The sequence below is a fragment of the Nerophis ophidion genome, linkage group LG01, assembly GCF_033978795.1.
Source record: "Nerophis ophidion isolate RoL-2023_Sa linkage group LG01, RoL_Noph_v1.0, whole genome shotgun sequence".
Classification (NCBI taxonomy): domain Eukaryota; kingdom Metazoa; phylum Chordata; class Actinopteri; order Syngnathiformes; family Syngnathidae; genus Nerophis; species Nerophis ophidion.
Window position 1 is genome coordinate 51,121,018 of NC_084611.1, and position 18,261 is coordinate 51,139,278.

At 40.6% G+C, this 18,261-nt stretch overlaps 1 protein-coding gene across 9 annotated transcripts in view; it reads left to right on the plus strand.

Moving 5' to 3' along the window:
- The window catches only part of LOC133556490 (ankyrin-2-like), a 194,167-nt gene that overhangs the window by 98,323 nt on the left and 77,583 nt on the right, over positions 1-18,261 (plus strand). For 6 of the 9 annotated variants that reach the window (XM_061906582.1, XM_061906518.1, XM_061906560.1 and 3 more), the window contains 7 exons: positions 2,303-2,401; positions 5,144-5,242; positions 5,305-5,490; positions 8,920-8,943; positions 12,865-12,963; positions 16,302-16,400; positions 16,466-16,564. In XM_061906582.1, the coding sequence (XP_061762566.1) occupies positions 2,303-2,401; positions 5,144-5,242; positions 5,305-5,490; positions 8,920-8,943; positions 12,865-12,963; positions 16,302-16,400; positions 16,466-16,564 (705 nt within the window). The remainder of the gene's footprint in view (positions 1-2,302; positions 2,402-5,143; positions 5,243-5,304; positions 5,491-8,919; positions 8,944-12,864; positions 12,964-16,301; positions 16,401-16,465; positions 16,565-18,261) is intronic. The other 3 variants (XM_061906528.1, XM_061906552.1, XM_061906567.1) reach the window with 2 other exon arrangements.

Genomic DNA, 18,261 nt, shown 5'->3' on the forward strand with positions numbered 1-18,261 from the left:
GAAACATGTAGATGCGTTACATGTAGATGAACATGTAGATGCATAACATGTAGATACGTAACATGTAAGAGCAAAACATGTAGATGCGTAACATGTTGCTACATAACATGTACATACATAAAATGAAGATACGTAACATGTAGACACATAAGATGAAGATACATAGTAGATATGTAACATGTAAATGCATAACATGTAGATACATAACATGAATATACATGACATGTAGATACGTAACATGAAGATGCATAACATGTAATGCGTAACATGTAGATACGTAAGATGAAGATACGTAACATGTAAATGCATAACATGTAGATGCATAATATGAAGATGCGTAACATGTAGATATGTAACATGTAGATACGTAACATGGAGATACGTAACATGGAGATACGTAACATGTAGATACATAACATGTGGATACGTAACATGTAGACACATAAGATGAAGACACATAATATGTAGATACGTAACATGTAGATGCATAACAAGTAGATAGATAACATGAACATACATGACATGAAGATACATGACATGTAGGTACGTAACATGTAGATGTATGACACGTAGATGCGTAACATGTAGAAGCATAACATGTAGATGCGTAACATTTAGATGCGTAACATTTAGATACGTAACATGTAGAAGCATAACATGTAGATGCACTACATGTGATACATAACATGTAGAAACATAAGATGAAGATACGCAACATGTAGATATGTACCATGTAGATACGTAACATGTAGATGCGTAACATGTAGATAACATGTAGATACATAACATGAACATACATGACATGTAGATGCGTAACATGTAGATGCGTAACATATAGATGTTGTAACATGTTGATACATAAAATGAAGATACCTTACATGGAGATACATAAAATGAAGATACATAACATGTAGAATAATAACATGTAGCTACATAACATGTAGATACATAAGATAAAGCTACGTAACATGTAGATACGTAACATGTAGCTACGTAACATGTAGATGAAGATACATAACATGTAGATACATAACATGTAGATACATAACATGTAGATACATAACATGTAGATACATAACATGAACATACATGACATAAAGATACATGACATGTAGATGCATAACATGTAGATGCGCAACAGGCAGACACGTAAGATGAAGATACGTAACATGTAAATGCATAACATGTAGATGCGTAACATGTAAATGTGTAACATGTAGATATGTAACATGTAGATGGGTAACACGTAGATGGGCAACACATAGATGCGTAACACGAAGATGCTTAACACGTAGATGCGAAACACATAGATACACAACACGTTAATACGTAACACGTTAATACGTAACACGTTGATACGTAACACGAAGACACGTAACATGAAGACACGTAACATGCAGATACGTAACATGTAGATACGTAACATGTAAATACATAAGGAGATGCGTAACACAGATGCGAAACACGAAGATACGTAACATGTAGATACGTAACATGTAGACACGTAACATCTAGATACGTAACATGTTGATACATAACATGTAGATACATAAAATGTAGATACATACATGAAGACACGTAACATGTGGATACATAACATGTAGATACGTAACATGAAGACACATAACATGTAGACACGTAACATGAAGACGCGTAATATTTGGATACGTAACAGGCAGTTACGTAACATGTAGATAAGCAACACGTAGATACGTAGCTGCGTGACACGTAGATGCGTAACATGTAGATGCGTAACATGTAGATACGTAACATGAAGATACGTAACATGAAGACACGTAACATGTAGACACGTAACATGTAGACACGTAACATGTAGACATGTAACATGTAGACACGTAACATGAAAACACGTAACATTCAGATATGTAACATGCATATACGTAACATGTAGTCACATATCATGTAGTTACGTTACGTAGATGCGCACACAGCTGCTTGGCTTGTTGCCAACTATTAGCACAGTCTAAACGGCCCACATAGCGCAAACTAATGCAAGTAAAATTGAAGCTTAGTGTTAAAGACAACGGATGATTAGATGAACTCGTACCACCTGGGAAATCTAATCGCCTGTCAGCTGTGTCTCGCTGTCGGCATTTGCCCCGCCCCTGTCTAAAGGTGCTCTGTCCTCAACACCATAGACAGAGGCGGTGACCTTTGCTCCTGCAGGCAGCGCTGGCCACACCTCCCTCCACACACGTGTTTTAATACACGCGGACCTTGACGGCCCGACGCGCTTCTAAGTTTGCACCCCGTTTACCTTGCAACCTTTGATGCCTTGCAGAAAGGAAACACTGCCCTCCACATCGCCTCGCTGGCCGGGCAGAAGGAGGTAGTCCGCCTGTTGGTGAAGAGAGGAGCTGATGTCAACTCGCAGTCTCAGGTAAGAAGTGAATTGATTAACATGGACCCCGACTTAAACAAGTTGAAAAACTTATTCGGGTGTTACCATTTAGTGGTCAATTGTACGGAATATGTACTGTACTGTGCAATCTACTGATAAAAGTCTCAATCAATCAATCAAAGTCTTCCCATACAGTGGAACCTCCAATTGCCGACTTGAATGGTTCTTGAACAGGGTTTGTAAACGGGAAAGTTTGTACAGTGAAACAATGCAAATATGAATAATTGGTTCCAGTCTTGACATGAGTCCTTATTTTAGTGAAGGTTTGAACACAAGACAAAGTGCTACACAGTACTGTATATTAAACATAACAAGGAAGTGACGGATCAAACGTCTATTTATCAACAAGCTAAACTGTCCTGTACCTAAGCCCTTTTGGTGCCCTCACAAATGATCAGAAATCCCCCAAAAATCTTGACATGAAAGTACCAAGAGAGTGTAAACACAAGTCACCTCTATATTAAAGTTATTACCACACAAATTGGATTTATGACACCATTTGTACCATAGGTCCCGGCAAGAAATCTGCATTCAACGGACTCCGGCTTATTAGTGATTCCTAAAGCCCCCAAAAAGTCTGCGGGCTATAGAGCGTTTTCCGTTCGGGCTCCAGTACTCTGGAATGCCCTCCTGGTAACAGTTCGAGATGCAACCTCAATAGAAGCATTTAAATCTCACCTTAAAATTAATTTGTATACTCTAGCCTTTAAATAGACCCCCTTTTTAGACCAGTTGAGCTGCCGTTTCTTTTCTTTTTCTCCTCTGTCCCACTCTCCCTTGTGGAGGGGGTCCGGTCCGATGGCCATGGATGAAGTACTGGCTGTCCAGAGTCGGGACCCAGGATGGACCGCTCGTCCAGAGTCGGGACCCAGGACGGACCGCTCGTCTAGTGTCGGGACCCAGGATATACCGCTCGCCTGTGTGTCGGCTGGGGACATCTCTGCGCTGCTGATCCGTCTCCGCATGGGATGGTTTCCTGCTGGCTCCGCTGTGGACGGGACTCTCGCTGCTGTGTTGGATCCGCTCCGGACTGGACTCTCGCGGTTGTGTTGGATCCACTATGGATTTAACTTTCACAGTATCATGTTAGACCCGCTCGACATCCATTGCTTTCGGTCCCCTAGAGGGGGGGAGGGTTGCCTACATATGCGGTCCTCTCCAAGGTTTCTCATATTCATCATTGTCACCGACGTCCCACTGGGTGTGAGTTTTTCTTGCCCTTATGTGGGCCCTACTGAGGATGTCGTAGTGGTTTGTGTTGTGGTTTGTGCAGCCCTTTGAGACACTAGTGATTTAGGGCTATATAAATAATCATTGATAGATTGATTGATTGATTGAAAAGACTTACAAAGTCTGCGGGGCAATAGATATCATCAAAATAGTATCAGTCTCACAGGGATTCCCGAGCCATTTTGAGAATTACAAGCAGAGGAGGAGCCACAGATCTCTTCCCCACTCAGCAACAATGCTAATCGAGCAGATTTTGTAGGAGCCAACTTTGGGAACAATTATGATCTTATATTTTTTGAGCCTGAACACAAAGAGGATGAGCGAACTGTAACATGGCTGAAAAGCACAAGGACAACCTATTGCAAAATAAATCATTGTTCATGAGGATGAACACAGCTGTCATGTCCCGGGGCCGGTGGTACCGGATCCAGTCGGCCATCTGCTTCAGGATCGCCTCCAGGAACTGCTCCAGGATGATGTGGTCCAGCAGCCGGCCATCTCCCTCTCCCGGCTGCAGCCAGCGCGTCGCCACGACCTGGAGCCGCTGGCCAAAGATGAATGGCCGGTCCTCCTCCCCCAGACGCATGGACTGGAACCGGCACCTGTACTCTTCCGCGTTTCCTCCCGTCCGGTCCAGCACCGCTTTCCTTAGGTCTGCAAAGCGCATTCTGGAGGTCGCCGGCAGGCTGACCGCAGCACTCTGCACCCCCCACTCTTTCTCCGGCCACGCACATGCTGTCGTTGTGGCCGCAAAAACGTCCAAAAAGTCACGGCGGTCCTCTTCCTGCCCCATGCGGTGTATGGTGACGGCCGTGCCCCGCCCAAGTGTTCCGACAACGCCCGCAGGACCTGGCACTGTTGGTGGCTACTCGTTGCCACCTCTGCGAGCATGCCTGCGAGAGCCGTCAGGGGGTCCAGCCAGATTGGACGCCAAAATTGTGGAGGTCTTGCTCCTCCAGGTTCTCTGGACCACCAATGACGGACATGACAGCCGTGTTCATCTTTGTGAACAATCATTTATTCTGCAATTAGTTGTCCTTTTTGTGCTTTTTAGACATGTTACAGTTTCTTTCGCTCTCGCTTGTTCTCCACACTCAACCACCTCCTCTCCTTCCTGACTGCTACCTTTAATAGAGCGACAGGTGATCAGACAAACACTCACAGCTGTGTCATCTACACACCTGTCACTAATCTCGAAGCCGGTTCTGACACACCCCGCTTCGCTGCAGTTCCGCAGCTCCCCCCCCACCCCCCCCACACACACACACACACACACATATACATATATGTTATATTTTATATTATTACGATGGTACATTTTTAGTCTACTTTATACCTCCATCCTTACCCTTTCCATCCTTTGTAACTGAGCTACTGTGTGGAACAATTTCCCTTGTGGATCAATACAGTTTGTCTCAGTCTGCAAATGGAGGTTCCACTGACCTAAAATAAAGGAGGTGTGTTGTTAAAAAAAGGGTATTCTCTTCACAGAATGGCTTCACTCCGCTTTACATGGCGGCACAGGAGAACCACCTGGAGGTGGTGAGGTACATGCTGGAGAACGAGGGAAACCAGAGCATTGCAACAGAGGTAACTTTACATCGTCCTTTGGAGTCAGAGGAAAATGCTTTGACTTGTTCGTGTCTCCAAAGGACGGTTTCACCCCGCTGGCCATCGCCCTACAGCAAGGCCACAACTCGGTGGTGTCCCTGCTGCTGGAGCACGACACTAAAGGCAAAGTGCGCCTTCCCGCCTTGCACATCGCGGCACGCAAGGACGACACCAAGTCGGCTGCGCTGCTGCTCCAGAACGACCACAACGCCGACGTGCAATCCAAGGTGAGTGCTCCACCAGTCGCTCTGGGAACCCGCTGGGATCGTGAAGTTGGGGGGGAGGGTTGACTACCTGCGTTAGTCTGGTCTCCCTTGTCCTCTCCTTTTGTCTCCCAAGAGTGGACCTATGTTCGCCCGTATTTACACTGCAATGCGGAACGGCAGCGGAAGGGCGGACTTTTACGAGATCTTTTACGTTGTTGTGAATAAACCGTTTATCCCAAGCCAGGGTAATTATTTTGACTTGGGGGCCAAATTTAGAGAAAAAAATGTGTCTGGGGGCCGGTACATCTACTTTTAGGAACACCTCACAATAATGTCTGATTGAATGCTAAAAACATTATGACAAACCGCCTTAAACGGAATGGAATTGTAATTTTTTTTTACTGAATGAGACACCCAGAAAGCAAATAAGAATGTGAGATTTACAATATTAACTATCCATCCAGCCATCCCTTTTCTACCGCTTATTCCCTTTGGGTTCGCGGGGGGCGCTGATGCCTATGTCAGCTACAATCGGGCGCAAGGCAGTGTAAACCTTGTACAAGTCACCACCTCATCGCAGTGCCATGATTAATCCAAATTTCTAAAATGTAATTATTATAATTATTCCAAATATGATTAATCCAAACTCCAAAATGTAATTATTATAATTAATCCAAATATCAAAATGTGATTAATCATGATTAATCTTAATTTAAAAATGTAATTGTTATAATTAATCCAAATATGACTAATCATGATTAATCTTCATTTCAAAATGTAATTATTATAATTAATCCAAATTTCAAAATGTGATTAATCATGATTCGTCCAAATTTCAAAAATTTAATTATTATAATTATTCCAAATATGAGTAATCATGATTAATCCAAATTCCAAAATGTAATTATTATAATTAAAACAAATCTCAAAATGTGATTTATCATGATTAATCCAAATGTGAATAATCATGATTAATCTAAATTTCAAAATGTACATAGTTAATCCAAATTTCAAAATGTGATTAATCATGATTAATCCAATTATCAAATGTGATTAATGATGATTCATCTTAATTTCAAAATGTAATTATTATAATTAATCCAAATATGATTAATCATGATAATCCAAATTTCAAAATGTGATTATTATAATTAATCCAAATTTCAAAATGTGATTAATCATGATTAGTCCAAGTTTCAAAAATGTAATTATTATAATTATTACAAATGTGATTAATCATGAATAATCCAAATTTTAAAATGTAATTCTAATTATTACAATTTTCAAACCGTGATTATTCGTGATTAATCCAAATATCAATTGTGATTAATCACGATTAACCCACATTTCAAAGTGTGATTAATCACGATTAATCCAAATTAAAAAACATTTAATCTTTATTATTATTCAAAATTCCAAATATGATATTAACTATGATGGTACAGAACACTGAATATTGACATCAAACTATCAATCAATCAACCAATGTTTACTCATATAGCCCTAAATCGCGAGTGTCTCAAAGGGCTTCACAAGCCACAACGACATGCTCGGCTCTGATCCCACATCAGGGCAAGGAAAAATAAGCGTTTATTATTTGCAACATTTAAAAACATCTGCAATGAGGTGGCGACTTGTCCAGGGCAACGTTCCCTCTAAGGCAGTGATCCCCAGCTTTTTTGTAGCTGCGGACCGGTCAACGCTTGAAAATTTGTCCCACGGACCGGGGGGGGTTTCATAAAGAAATAAATGATAAATGATAAATGGGTTGTACTTGTATTGCGCTTTTCTACCTTCAAGGTACTCAAAGCGCTTTGACACTACTTCCACATTTACCCATTCACACACACATTCACACACTGATGGATGGAGCTGCCATGCAAGGCGCCAACCAGCACCCATCAGGAGCAAGGGTGAAGTGTCTTGCTCAGGACACAACGGACGTGACGAGGTTGGTTCTAGGTGGGATTTGAACCAGTGACCCTCGGGTTGCGCACGGCCACTCTTCCACTGCGCCACGCCGTCCCTTACGGACTGTATCCCTTCAGACTGTATTGATATATAATGTATATATTGTGTTTTTTATGTTGATTTAATCATTTTAAAAACATTTTCAAATGTATTCTTTTTATTTTTTTTTTATTTCTTGTGCGGCCCGGTACCAATCGGCCCGCCGGTTGGGGATCACTGCTCTAAGGTACGCGCCTGTGCAATTGCACACTGCTCACGCGTCGTCTGCACACGGCAAATCTAGGCCGCGCACAAAATCGAATAAAATGATAAGCGCATAAGAGTGCGCACGTCTGCCGTCGCTCACACGTACGTCACTGAATGCTCAAGGAATTTTGGCGTTTGCTCACACATATGAAAAATTGGAGGGAGTATTGGTCCAGTGTGTACCCCGCCTTCCGCCCGATTGTTGTTGAGATAGACACCAGCGCCCCACCCGCAACCTCAAAGGGAATAAGCGGAAGAAAATGGGTGGATGGATGGATTTAAAAACATTGCACTTGTAATAAGGAACGGGTAAACGCCACTGACTAGACCCGACTCGTGGAAAAGGCGATAGGTTTTGCCTTGTGGAACGACAACTATGTTTTTTTGTAGAAAAAAATAAATTCTTTAAAATTCCTACAATGTGAATTCCTGGATTTTTTTTTTTCACATTCTGTCTCTCGCAGTTGAAGTGTACCTATGATGAAAATTACAGACCTCTGTCATCATTTTAAGTGGGAGAACTTGCACAATCGGTGCCTGACTAAATACTTTTTTGCCCCACTGTATATTGTAAAACTTACAAAAGTCGCTTTGAATGATGAATGAATAATCCGTACGAGCAGAAACGCGATGGACAGCTAGAAGACGGAACAGCACTTGTACTTCCGGTTGAAATTTCGGTCCAAACAAAAAAAGCACTGCAGCACCATGCTAAAGATAACACAAACAATAACACACCCTTTCAGTGTCTTTGCTAGTTTTTTTGTGTTTTTTTTTTTACTATTTCCATTTGAAAAAATAGCCGCGCTGTTTTGTATTCAAAGCATTTGTGAAAAAGTAGCGGCTTATAGTCCGGAATCTACGGTACGTCTGAAAACCTTTTGACAAGTTGACCACACCTCACCCACTCACCTTAAAAAAGGAGGATTCTATTTCAAAAGCGGCAAATGTATTTTGTGTTTGTGTACGACTTCCTGTCGAACACACGCAGGTTTTGTCCAATTTGAACGCACACTACAGCAGCACAGGAATGCAGAACAGAGCCGCCATATCGCTGCCGTCCGTGAACATATTGACTCGAATGAAAAGGGAAATAGCCTGCAGCCGTGGTGGCGCCGTTCCGCCGCCATTACCCATCCAGTGTAAATCCAGTGTGTTCCAGTATGGTGGAGAAAGTGATTTCCCTAACAAACCCACACCTATCCCCCCTTTCTCTCTCTGCCTACTAACCAGATGATGGTCAATAGAACCACCGAGGTACACCCACTGATTCCTCAGCGCTCCATTTCATTCACTTGACCATCTCTTCCAGCTTAGCTCTACCAAGACTTCCTGTAGTCTTGCATGCCTTAGTAGAAGCAATATGACCGCATGTGTAATACACCCCAGCATGGCTTCCATGTTTATCTTCCTGTGTAGCTGCCAGGTTTCCCACAAAGGAGATGATTTCTTAAGTTGACAAACATTTACTAGCAGTTAGCTCACATTTAGTTAGTATCTTTACTGGTTTGTTGTTTTCCTCGCCCTCACCTGCAAGCATGCGTACATCAAAGCCCAATGATCTTGCTGTTTTTTTTAAGGATCTTTAAGTTAACTGTGTTTCTTAATCGGATTGCACCATGTCTATCAGAACGGGAAGGTAAGGAGTGAACACCCACTGTACGGCTGACTGTACTTCGGATGTGTTTGTAGCTCAGAGCTTCTGTTTTTTAGCCTTCACTGTCCGTTTGTCTGTCGGCAACGTCCACGTAGTGAGTCGTCGCTTTGTGGAGCTTCTCTATCGTCCTTTCTTTGTTGGACACGCTTGGACTTTTTCCCTGGCACCAAAAGAAAGGGTCGTGCATGCCTTGTCTGGGGAATGCTCGTTTTTTTTTAATGTTTCAACAGGGCTTGAAAGGGCAGGGGTTTTTGCAATGCATTGTGGGTAGCCATTGTTTTTGTTGACATGGCCGTATTTAAGCAGCGGCGTCGCGAGAGAGAGCAATGAAGTGGATTTAAAAGGGTTGTACGAAAGAAGAAAATCAGGGGACTGTACCGAAACAAACAGGACCTTGTCCCAAAGTCAAAGTCACGGCACTTGATGGATTTGATCCATATGGGCACGTTCAATTGACGACATTTGATCCAGTTCCTGAAGATTTTCTGTATCTCGATCGTCCACCGAGTCAGTTTTTATACAGGCCAAACGTTTCGGAACGCCAAGTCGGTAGAGAAAACTTTGGAATGGACCTTGTCGTCCTTTTAGAGGTAAGTCAACAGGACTTATCACTGGCTGTTTCCATTTCCCTGAGAAATGCGCAAAACCTAAATATCGTAATAAGAAACTGGTAATGTATCATGAATTGATTAACGTGGACCCCGACGTAAACAAGTTGAATGACTTATTCGGGTGTTACCATTTAGTGGTCAATTGCACGGAATATGTACTGTACTGAGCAATCTACTAGTAAAAGTTTAAATTAATCAATCAATCAATCGATAATGGAAAAATATTTCGAAAAACCTCTCAAATTTTGCAGGTGGTTTTTGAGACGTTTCGATGTTGAAGTGTTTCGAAAAACCTGATGGAAAGATTATTTTTCACATTTAGAGGTCACCTGAACACCGAGCCAATGGGGCATCAATGTGACGGGTCATCTTGGTTTCACTTCCAATCGGTCGGCCAGGGGGAGCGAGGCGCGTATCGTGGGTCCCTTCCCAGCAATAGAAGCCGACACGCAGTCTCGGGGAGACCCACTTCCCTGAACAAAGTTAAGGGTGCCGCTGACGCCACTGACGTTGTCTTTATGTCGTCTTTACGTCGTCTTCTACTGACATCACTAGCGGTATCGCGAGAGAGAGTTTTGAAAGCGTATTAAAAAGGATCGTATTAGAGAAGAAAATCTAGAGACTGCACCGAAACAAACTGGACCTTGTCCTCGAGTCAAAGTTACCTCAATTGGTGGATTTGATCCATATCGGCACGTTCAATTGACGAGATTTGAGCAAGTTCCCAAATGTGTCCTGTATCCTGATCGTCAACTGAGTCAGTTTTTATACGGGCCAAATGTTCCCGAACGCCGAGTTGGTAAAGAAAACTTTGGGTGGAAAAAAACTGAACACCGAACCAACGGGGCATCAATGTGACGGGTCATCTCGATCTCACTTCCGATCGGTCGGCCGGGGGGAGCGAAGCGCGTATCGAGGGTCCCTTTCCCGCAATAGAGGCTGACTCTCAGGCTCCAAGAGACCCACATGCCCAAACAAAGTTGAGGGTGACGTTGACTTCGTCCTTTACTGACATCACTCAACCAACGGTATCGTGAGAGAGAGTTTTGAAAGCGTATTAAAAAGGATCGTACGAAAGAAGAAAATGTGGGGACTGTACCAAAACAAACAGGACCCTGTCTCAAAGTCAAAGTCACGCCAGTTGGTGGATTTGATCCATATGGGCGCTTTCAATTGACAAGATTTGAGCAAGTTTCCGAATGTGTCCTGTATCTCGATCGTTGACTGAGTCAGTTTGTATACGTGCCAAAATTTTCCGAACTCCAAGTCTGTAAAACAAAAATTTGGGTGTGTCTGTCGACCTTGTCGTTTTTCAGAGGTAAGTCAACAGGTCTTGTCACTAGCTGTGTTTCCATTGCCCAGAGAAATGCCCAAAACCTAAATATCACAATAAGAAACTGGTAATGGAAAAATATTTCGAAAAACCTCTCAAATTGTACACTCTCATGAGGTGGTTTTTGAGACGTTTCGATATTGAAGTGTTTCGCAAAAGCTAGATAAAAATACCTTGTTTGGCATTTAGAGGGCACATGAACACCGAGCCAACGGGGCATCAATGTGACGGGTTGTCTCGGTCTCACTTCCGATCGGTCGACTGGGGGGGAGCGAGGTGCGTCCCTTCCCCGCAATGGGGGCCGACCCTCAGGCTAGGGAAGACCCACTTGCCCGAACAATGTCAAGGACGTGGTAAAGATTTTGCCTTTGAACGATTACCTCAAATGTCTTGGTCTTTTACTGACATCACGGCAACAGCAGTGGCTGCAATATCTTCCTCAAAGTGGACTTTTGTGGGATGAGATTTCACGAGAAATATTGCCCCTTTTCATAGAAACAGCTACAAGTCGCAGATGTACTTTTTCCAAATTTTTAGAAATGTCGCATTTATTTTGGGAAAAACTGCAATGGAAAAGTAGCTACTGAAAAATGTGTTTCAAACTAAATATACATTGTGTGAAAAACATCAAAGTGGGAAATATTTCCAGTCTTCACAGTTATTAAATTATGATTAGAGGTATTTCTTTTTTCCCAAATACTGTATGTTGATATAATTGTGGATGACTGAAGTGCTAATATCAACCAAACCTATCTCCCCCCCGACCCCCTCCACACCCTACTCCCCGGATTGTAAATAATTCAATGTATATCCTCTGATGATGAACTTGTGTGATGACTGTATTATGCTGATGGTCCATATTTGTACCTAAAATTGATTTACGTGTACCCTAACTTAAACAAGTTGAAAAACTCATTGGGGTGTTACAATTTAGTGGTCAATTGTACGGAATATGTTCTGTACTGTGCAATCTACTGATAAAAGTCTCAATCAATCAACCAAATGCTTAGTTTAGCTAATGCTAACAGCCTACTAAAGGCTACGCGTCAAACAGAATAAAAGATGCTTTGGTTGACACTTAGCAGTATGAACACACCAACGTGGTGATGGCGTTAAAAGCCATGTTTGATTGTCTCATGGCTGCTATCCAGGCTTTTTATTAGCATCATGAACCCAACTTTCTTGGCCTATCTTCTATGCTGGAAATGAGACACATTTCACTAAAATGTTTCGGCAGTTATTGATGCCGCACTTTTGCGCCATATTTGCATTTTTTTCAAGAAAAAAACACAACTTTAGGACAAAGTCCTGCATTGAAGCCAATGTAAAGATGCTATTCCGAAGACTCATGATGCATTGCGTTCCCAGGTCCCACTTTCAAGCCCTACTGATGTCAGTGTGTTTTTCTTCTTCGCATGTCGCCTTCTGCTAATGCAACTTAACTACAATTTCTGTTCTTGTCTTTCTTTTTGCCTGATTTCCGTTTCTTTGGGGTTTTGCAACTGGTTCTCCTGTTTTCACCTGCTGTTTTCCACTGGTACTCCCTCTCTCCTCTCCTCTTCCCCTGTCTCAAACAGAGCGGTTTCACCCCTCTACACATCGCCGCTCACTATGGCAACGTGAATGTCTCCACCCTGTTGCTGAACAGAGGCGCCGCTGTGGACTTCACAGCAAGGGTAGCCGCCCTTTTTTTTACACTCCCGTTGCGTTTCTACTCGCATTCAGAAAGCAACTTGCTGGATCAAATATTGGATCGTGCATGATAGGAATTGTGTAATGTCCTACATTTGTCCGAGATCAGATAGACTCTCGTCTATAAAGCAGGGCTACTCAACTGCCAGATTCAGCCCGGTAATGACACCATACCAACCCTCAAAACGTGGAAGACAAACATTCTCGCTAGAGCTGTGAATCTTTGTGCTCCACACGATTCGATTTGAATCTTGGGGGTCACGATTCGATTCAGAATCCATTCTTGATTCTAATAACATTGGGTGAATCAATACATTCCTCCATAAAATAGATAAATAGCTCTGATCAATTTCTATATTACTTCAAATAACACTGGTTTTGTTAAATGAAATTCTAGTCAAACATTTAATAAAGTCCCCCCTCATTTTTGAAACATATTCCTAATAATACCAGAGTTGCCAGTGTAAATACATTGGAAGAGCCATGCATTATCATTTCAAAGAGGGCCTGTGATGAATTAATAATACATTTAAATAAATAATATTAGGGCTTAAAAATAAAATATCATATTTATGTTTGTTGCTGTCAGAATTGTTCCATTTGTTAACATAACATTGGGAATAAAAGTTAAAAACAGCGTCAGATTTTGTGATTTATTTTGGGGACTACATTACATATTACTTAAAAAAAAAGTTTAAAAAAACAACCTTATTTTCAAGATAAATAGCTTTGATCAATTTGTATATTACTTTAAAAAACAATTTTGTTGAGTAAAATTCTAGCCAAATATTTAATCAAGTCAAATACAAATAAAGCGAAAAGAGAAGTATCGACCACTTCTCTTTTCTAAAGTCAATCTGTACAGCAGATTTAGATCATCTACATCACAGGTGTCAAACTCAATGCCCGGGGGCCAGATATGGCCCGCCACTTCTATTTATTTGACCCTGGAAACAGTACTGTAACATTTCTTACTAAATATAATCTTTCTTTCGATTTGGGGAGGAAAAAAAATACTCCATGTAATCACAAATTATATTAACTTAAATATTGTCTAATTATGCAAAAATACATGCTCAAACATTCAAACGATTTTTTAAATTAGAATAAATACTAATAATAATGATTTCAAAGCAAGTTATCTATCAAAGTGTACAATGTAAAAGCAGCAATAGATTTTATTTATTTGTATTTAGCCTTTATTTAACCAGGTAAAATCCCATTGAGATCAAAGATGTCTTTTCCAAGGGAGACCTGGCCAAGAGGGCAGTGCAAGGTTACAATAAAAACAGTAAACAACATATTTCATGGTCAAATTGTGAAATGTACTGTGGTTTTTACAGCATTTTTCCTTAAATGAAAAAAACTGTACTTTTTTTTTTACTATTTTGGCATTTACAGTAATACACCGAAAAATCTACAGTTGTTGATTTGTGGAAAACAAACAAACAAACTGGCAACTCAGGTGACAAAATGTTACTGCAAAATTTAAGTTTTTTTATCTACAGTAAAAACACAAAACATACATTTTACAATAAAATTCTGGCCCCTGAGCTGCCTTTTTTTTTACCGTAAAAACAGCAGTACTGTTTTTCCGTTTACAGTAATATACACTAAATTATAAAGTGGAATTATTGCAGCTTACCATATGTTGTTTTACATTTTAAGAAAAAAATAAATAAACCTGATAAAAATGCACAAAAAAAATTGTGTAATAACAGTATTCATTGTTAGAAGCGGCCCTCTGGGGCCAAACATAACTGCCACGTGGCTCTCAGTTAAAAACCACTTTCACACCTCCGATCTACTTCAACAATATGATTTGTCTGAGTGGCTGGGCGGGATGGATTCAAACAAATAAAATAAAATCTAAATAAAAAATGTTTTAATCGACTAAGAATCGTTACAATTAAAGAATTCATTTGAAAATATTTTAACATGTCTTGAACATGATTTTTTTCACACTTTCGCCTTACAATTTTATTTTACTTGTTTCTTGCTGTCGGAATTGTGGCGTTTGTTATAAGATTGGCGATAAAAGTTAAAAATAGCGTCAGACTGTAATTTCTTTTGGGGGCTACATTACTTTATATTACTTTAATTTGTTTTCAAGTTAAAAAAAAAAAAATTTCCAAGGTGTGGTAATAAAAATGGCGTGGCGGCGCGACACATTAAATGACTTTAAGGGCAAACCCTTAAGTTATTGACCTTGAAACTACAATGGTGAAAATACTATAGTCATGAAAAAGATGTTCATTACATTCGAAAGGGTTACTTGCATTGTTATTATCATATATTATCCTTACATTTGTGCTTCATTTGGCCAAAGTTAATGTAAACTTTTCAACATCATTGTCCCAAGCTTACAATTTTTGCTTAACCTCTTAAGACCCAAGCTGTTTGTTCACATGCTTTTTTTATTTCTCTTTGCTATTTGGGCTTATTGGACCCTAATTCAAATAAAAACTAAGAATCCTCTTTTGATATGATGTACTTAGTCCATAAGTACACAAACGTGTACTTCATGTTAAGTGACATGCTAATTCTTAATTTTACACTTTTTTTTTCTTCAAATTCCATTGTATGTTATACTTTTCTGACACCACCAGATGGCAGTATAAGTGTTCACATAAAAGGCCATAAGACCCCAATTACGTAGTGTACATAACTTTGGAAATAAGAACTAAAAGGTGCTGTCCACGCATGTGGCCACTAAGGCCTTTATTAATATAATATGTATCTACAATAGCACAAGGTCATTACATTTGTTTTGAGTTGTATTAAAAAGTGTTACATTTGATAGGCACGAGCGACCGCCGGGAATAAGCGGTAGAAAATGGATGGATGGATTATGTTACATTTGTTGATACCTACAAAATACTTTATTTTTTCATTATAATAGAATACAAGACACTCTGTCTACAGCAACTGAAGAAAACAACGCAGTCTGGACACCCCTGAAATATACTAAAAACAAATGTTTTTAGAAGATGCTAGTTCTCAGAAGGGAGGTCCTTAGCTTTTTGAAATTGTGGCCCCTACAACAATTGAGTTGAATAGCTCCGTAATGATCATCTTTTTTTATTGGAATCAAACATGTGAGCAATTACCCCCCTTGTGTTTTCTCCACTCCTTTTTCTCCATTTAATTGTCACCAGTCAGTTTGCTGGTTTTATGCATTCTTAGCCAAACTGCATGTCGCAGGATTTACCTGTGTGACCCTTTTAAAAGCAATATCCAGTAGTTAGTGAACAAACAAAGCGCCCATCGAGTATTTCATTGCCGTGAACGTGCGGTCACATCCTTCTCAATGCTCCCTCAGAACGGAATAACGCCTCTGCACGTGGCCTCCAAGAGAGGCAACACCAACATGGTGGTCCTTTTGCTGGACCGAGGCGCTCAGATCGACGCTAAAACCAGGGTGAGTGTGCACAGAAGGCGGTACGTATGTTTCATAATGAGATCCGTCATGACCTGCCCTTCCAGGATGGACTAACTCCCTTACACTGCGCAGCCCGAAGTGGACACGATCCTGCGGTGGAGTTGCTGCTGGAGAAAGGAGCCCCCATCTTGGCCAGGACCAAGGTACCCTAATACGGCATACACCTTAATTAGGCACACCCTGTTGAGATGTGTCAAACTGATCACACATTCAGTATTGACAAACTTTTAGATAGGGATGGACCATTATGGCAAAAATAATAATCGCCGTTATTGAAATCCCGATGAATAACACGATTATTCAGTACCGTATTTTCCGGACCATAGGGCACACTGCCGATGAGCGGGTCTAGTCCGGTCTATTTTCATACAAAAGGCGCACCAAATTATACGGTGCATTAAAGGAGTCATATATATATTTTTTTCTAAATAGAAAAGACTTCCTTGTGGTCTATGTAACATGTAATGGTGGTTCTTTGCTCACAATGTTGCATGGATGATGTTTTACACATCATCTGACGGTTGCTTCTGGATGTTTTGTGGGCGGTCTTATTTACGTGCCTCCACTTGGACAGCGTCATCTTTGTTGTAGCGGTGTAGCATGCAAAGACGGGAGTGGAAGTAGTGTCAAAAAATGGCGATAACTGTTCGAATGACATTCAGACTTAACTACAATCAATAACGGAGCAGCATCTCCTCATCCCTGGCTCACTAATGCAACAACAATGCCCGAAATATGTCCCTTGAAAAACCGTCCGACTAGAACTCTCTAATTACTAAAGTTCCCTGGGTGAATAATGTAAACTCACCACACCGGTATGTTTTAGTGCTTTCTTGGCAAGTTTACTGACAGATATAAGTAAGAACTTTACACTACTTTATATTAGAAATGGCCACAGTGGAGGAGAAATGTCACATAACTAGAAGATAGAGAAAAGAAGAAGCATATCGACTAAGGGCTTGACACGGACTATAAAGGCGGACGCGCGCACATTTTCAGGACTTATGCAAATCCCAAATACAGATCAGCAGGTACCAGAAGGTAAGAAAAGTTGTTTTTCCATAATACTGTGAAACAAAACGACAGATATGTCTTCCCATTTACACACCATAATAATACTCCTATGTTGAAGCACAGTACAATCCATCAAGCAGCGCGGCTTCATAGCTTACCAAAGTCGTACTAAAACATTTTGATAGATTTTTAAGTGCCTTGTGTAATGTTCTATATTTTCAATGGAACATATAAAATGTTGGTGTTAACTTGAAATATATTGCCATCATAGTGCAGCCTACACTTATCGCTTATGTTTGACTGCCATCTACTGGTCAGACTTATCATTACACCATGTACCAAATAAAAGAGCTTTGTGGTCGGTAAGCTCAATCAAACTTAGTCCTTACATTATGTGCACCGGGTTATCAGAATCAGAAATATTTTATTAATCCCAGAGGGGAAATTAATAAGGCGCACTGTCGAGTTTTAAGGAAAAAAAAGGATTTTAAGTGTGCCTTTTAGTCCGGAAAATACGGTAAAGTAAAATTCGGAAATGTTGGAATACAAAACTGTAAAAAAAGAAACATGTTTAAAAAATCACACTTATTGTTTTTATTGACTAATGCCGTTGTTGTATTGGGTTTATTTTTCTTAATCATTATGAACAAGTCCAAAATAAAATATATGTATTTGTTTAAATATATAATAATTTCTTTTGAAAATAAATAAGGATATGTATTGCTTTTTTTGTTGACTTTAGTGCATACTTGCCAACGCTCCGGGATTTTCCGGGAGACTTCCAAAATTCAGCGCCTCTACCGAAAACCTCCTGGGACAAATTTTC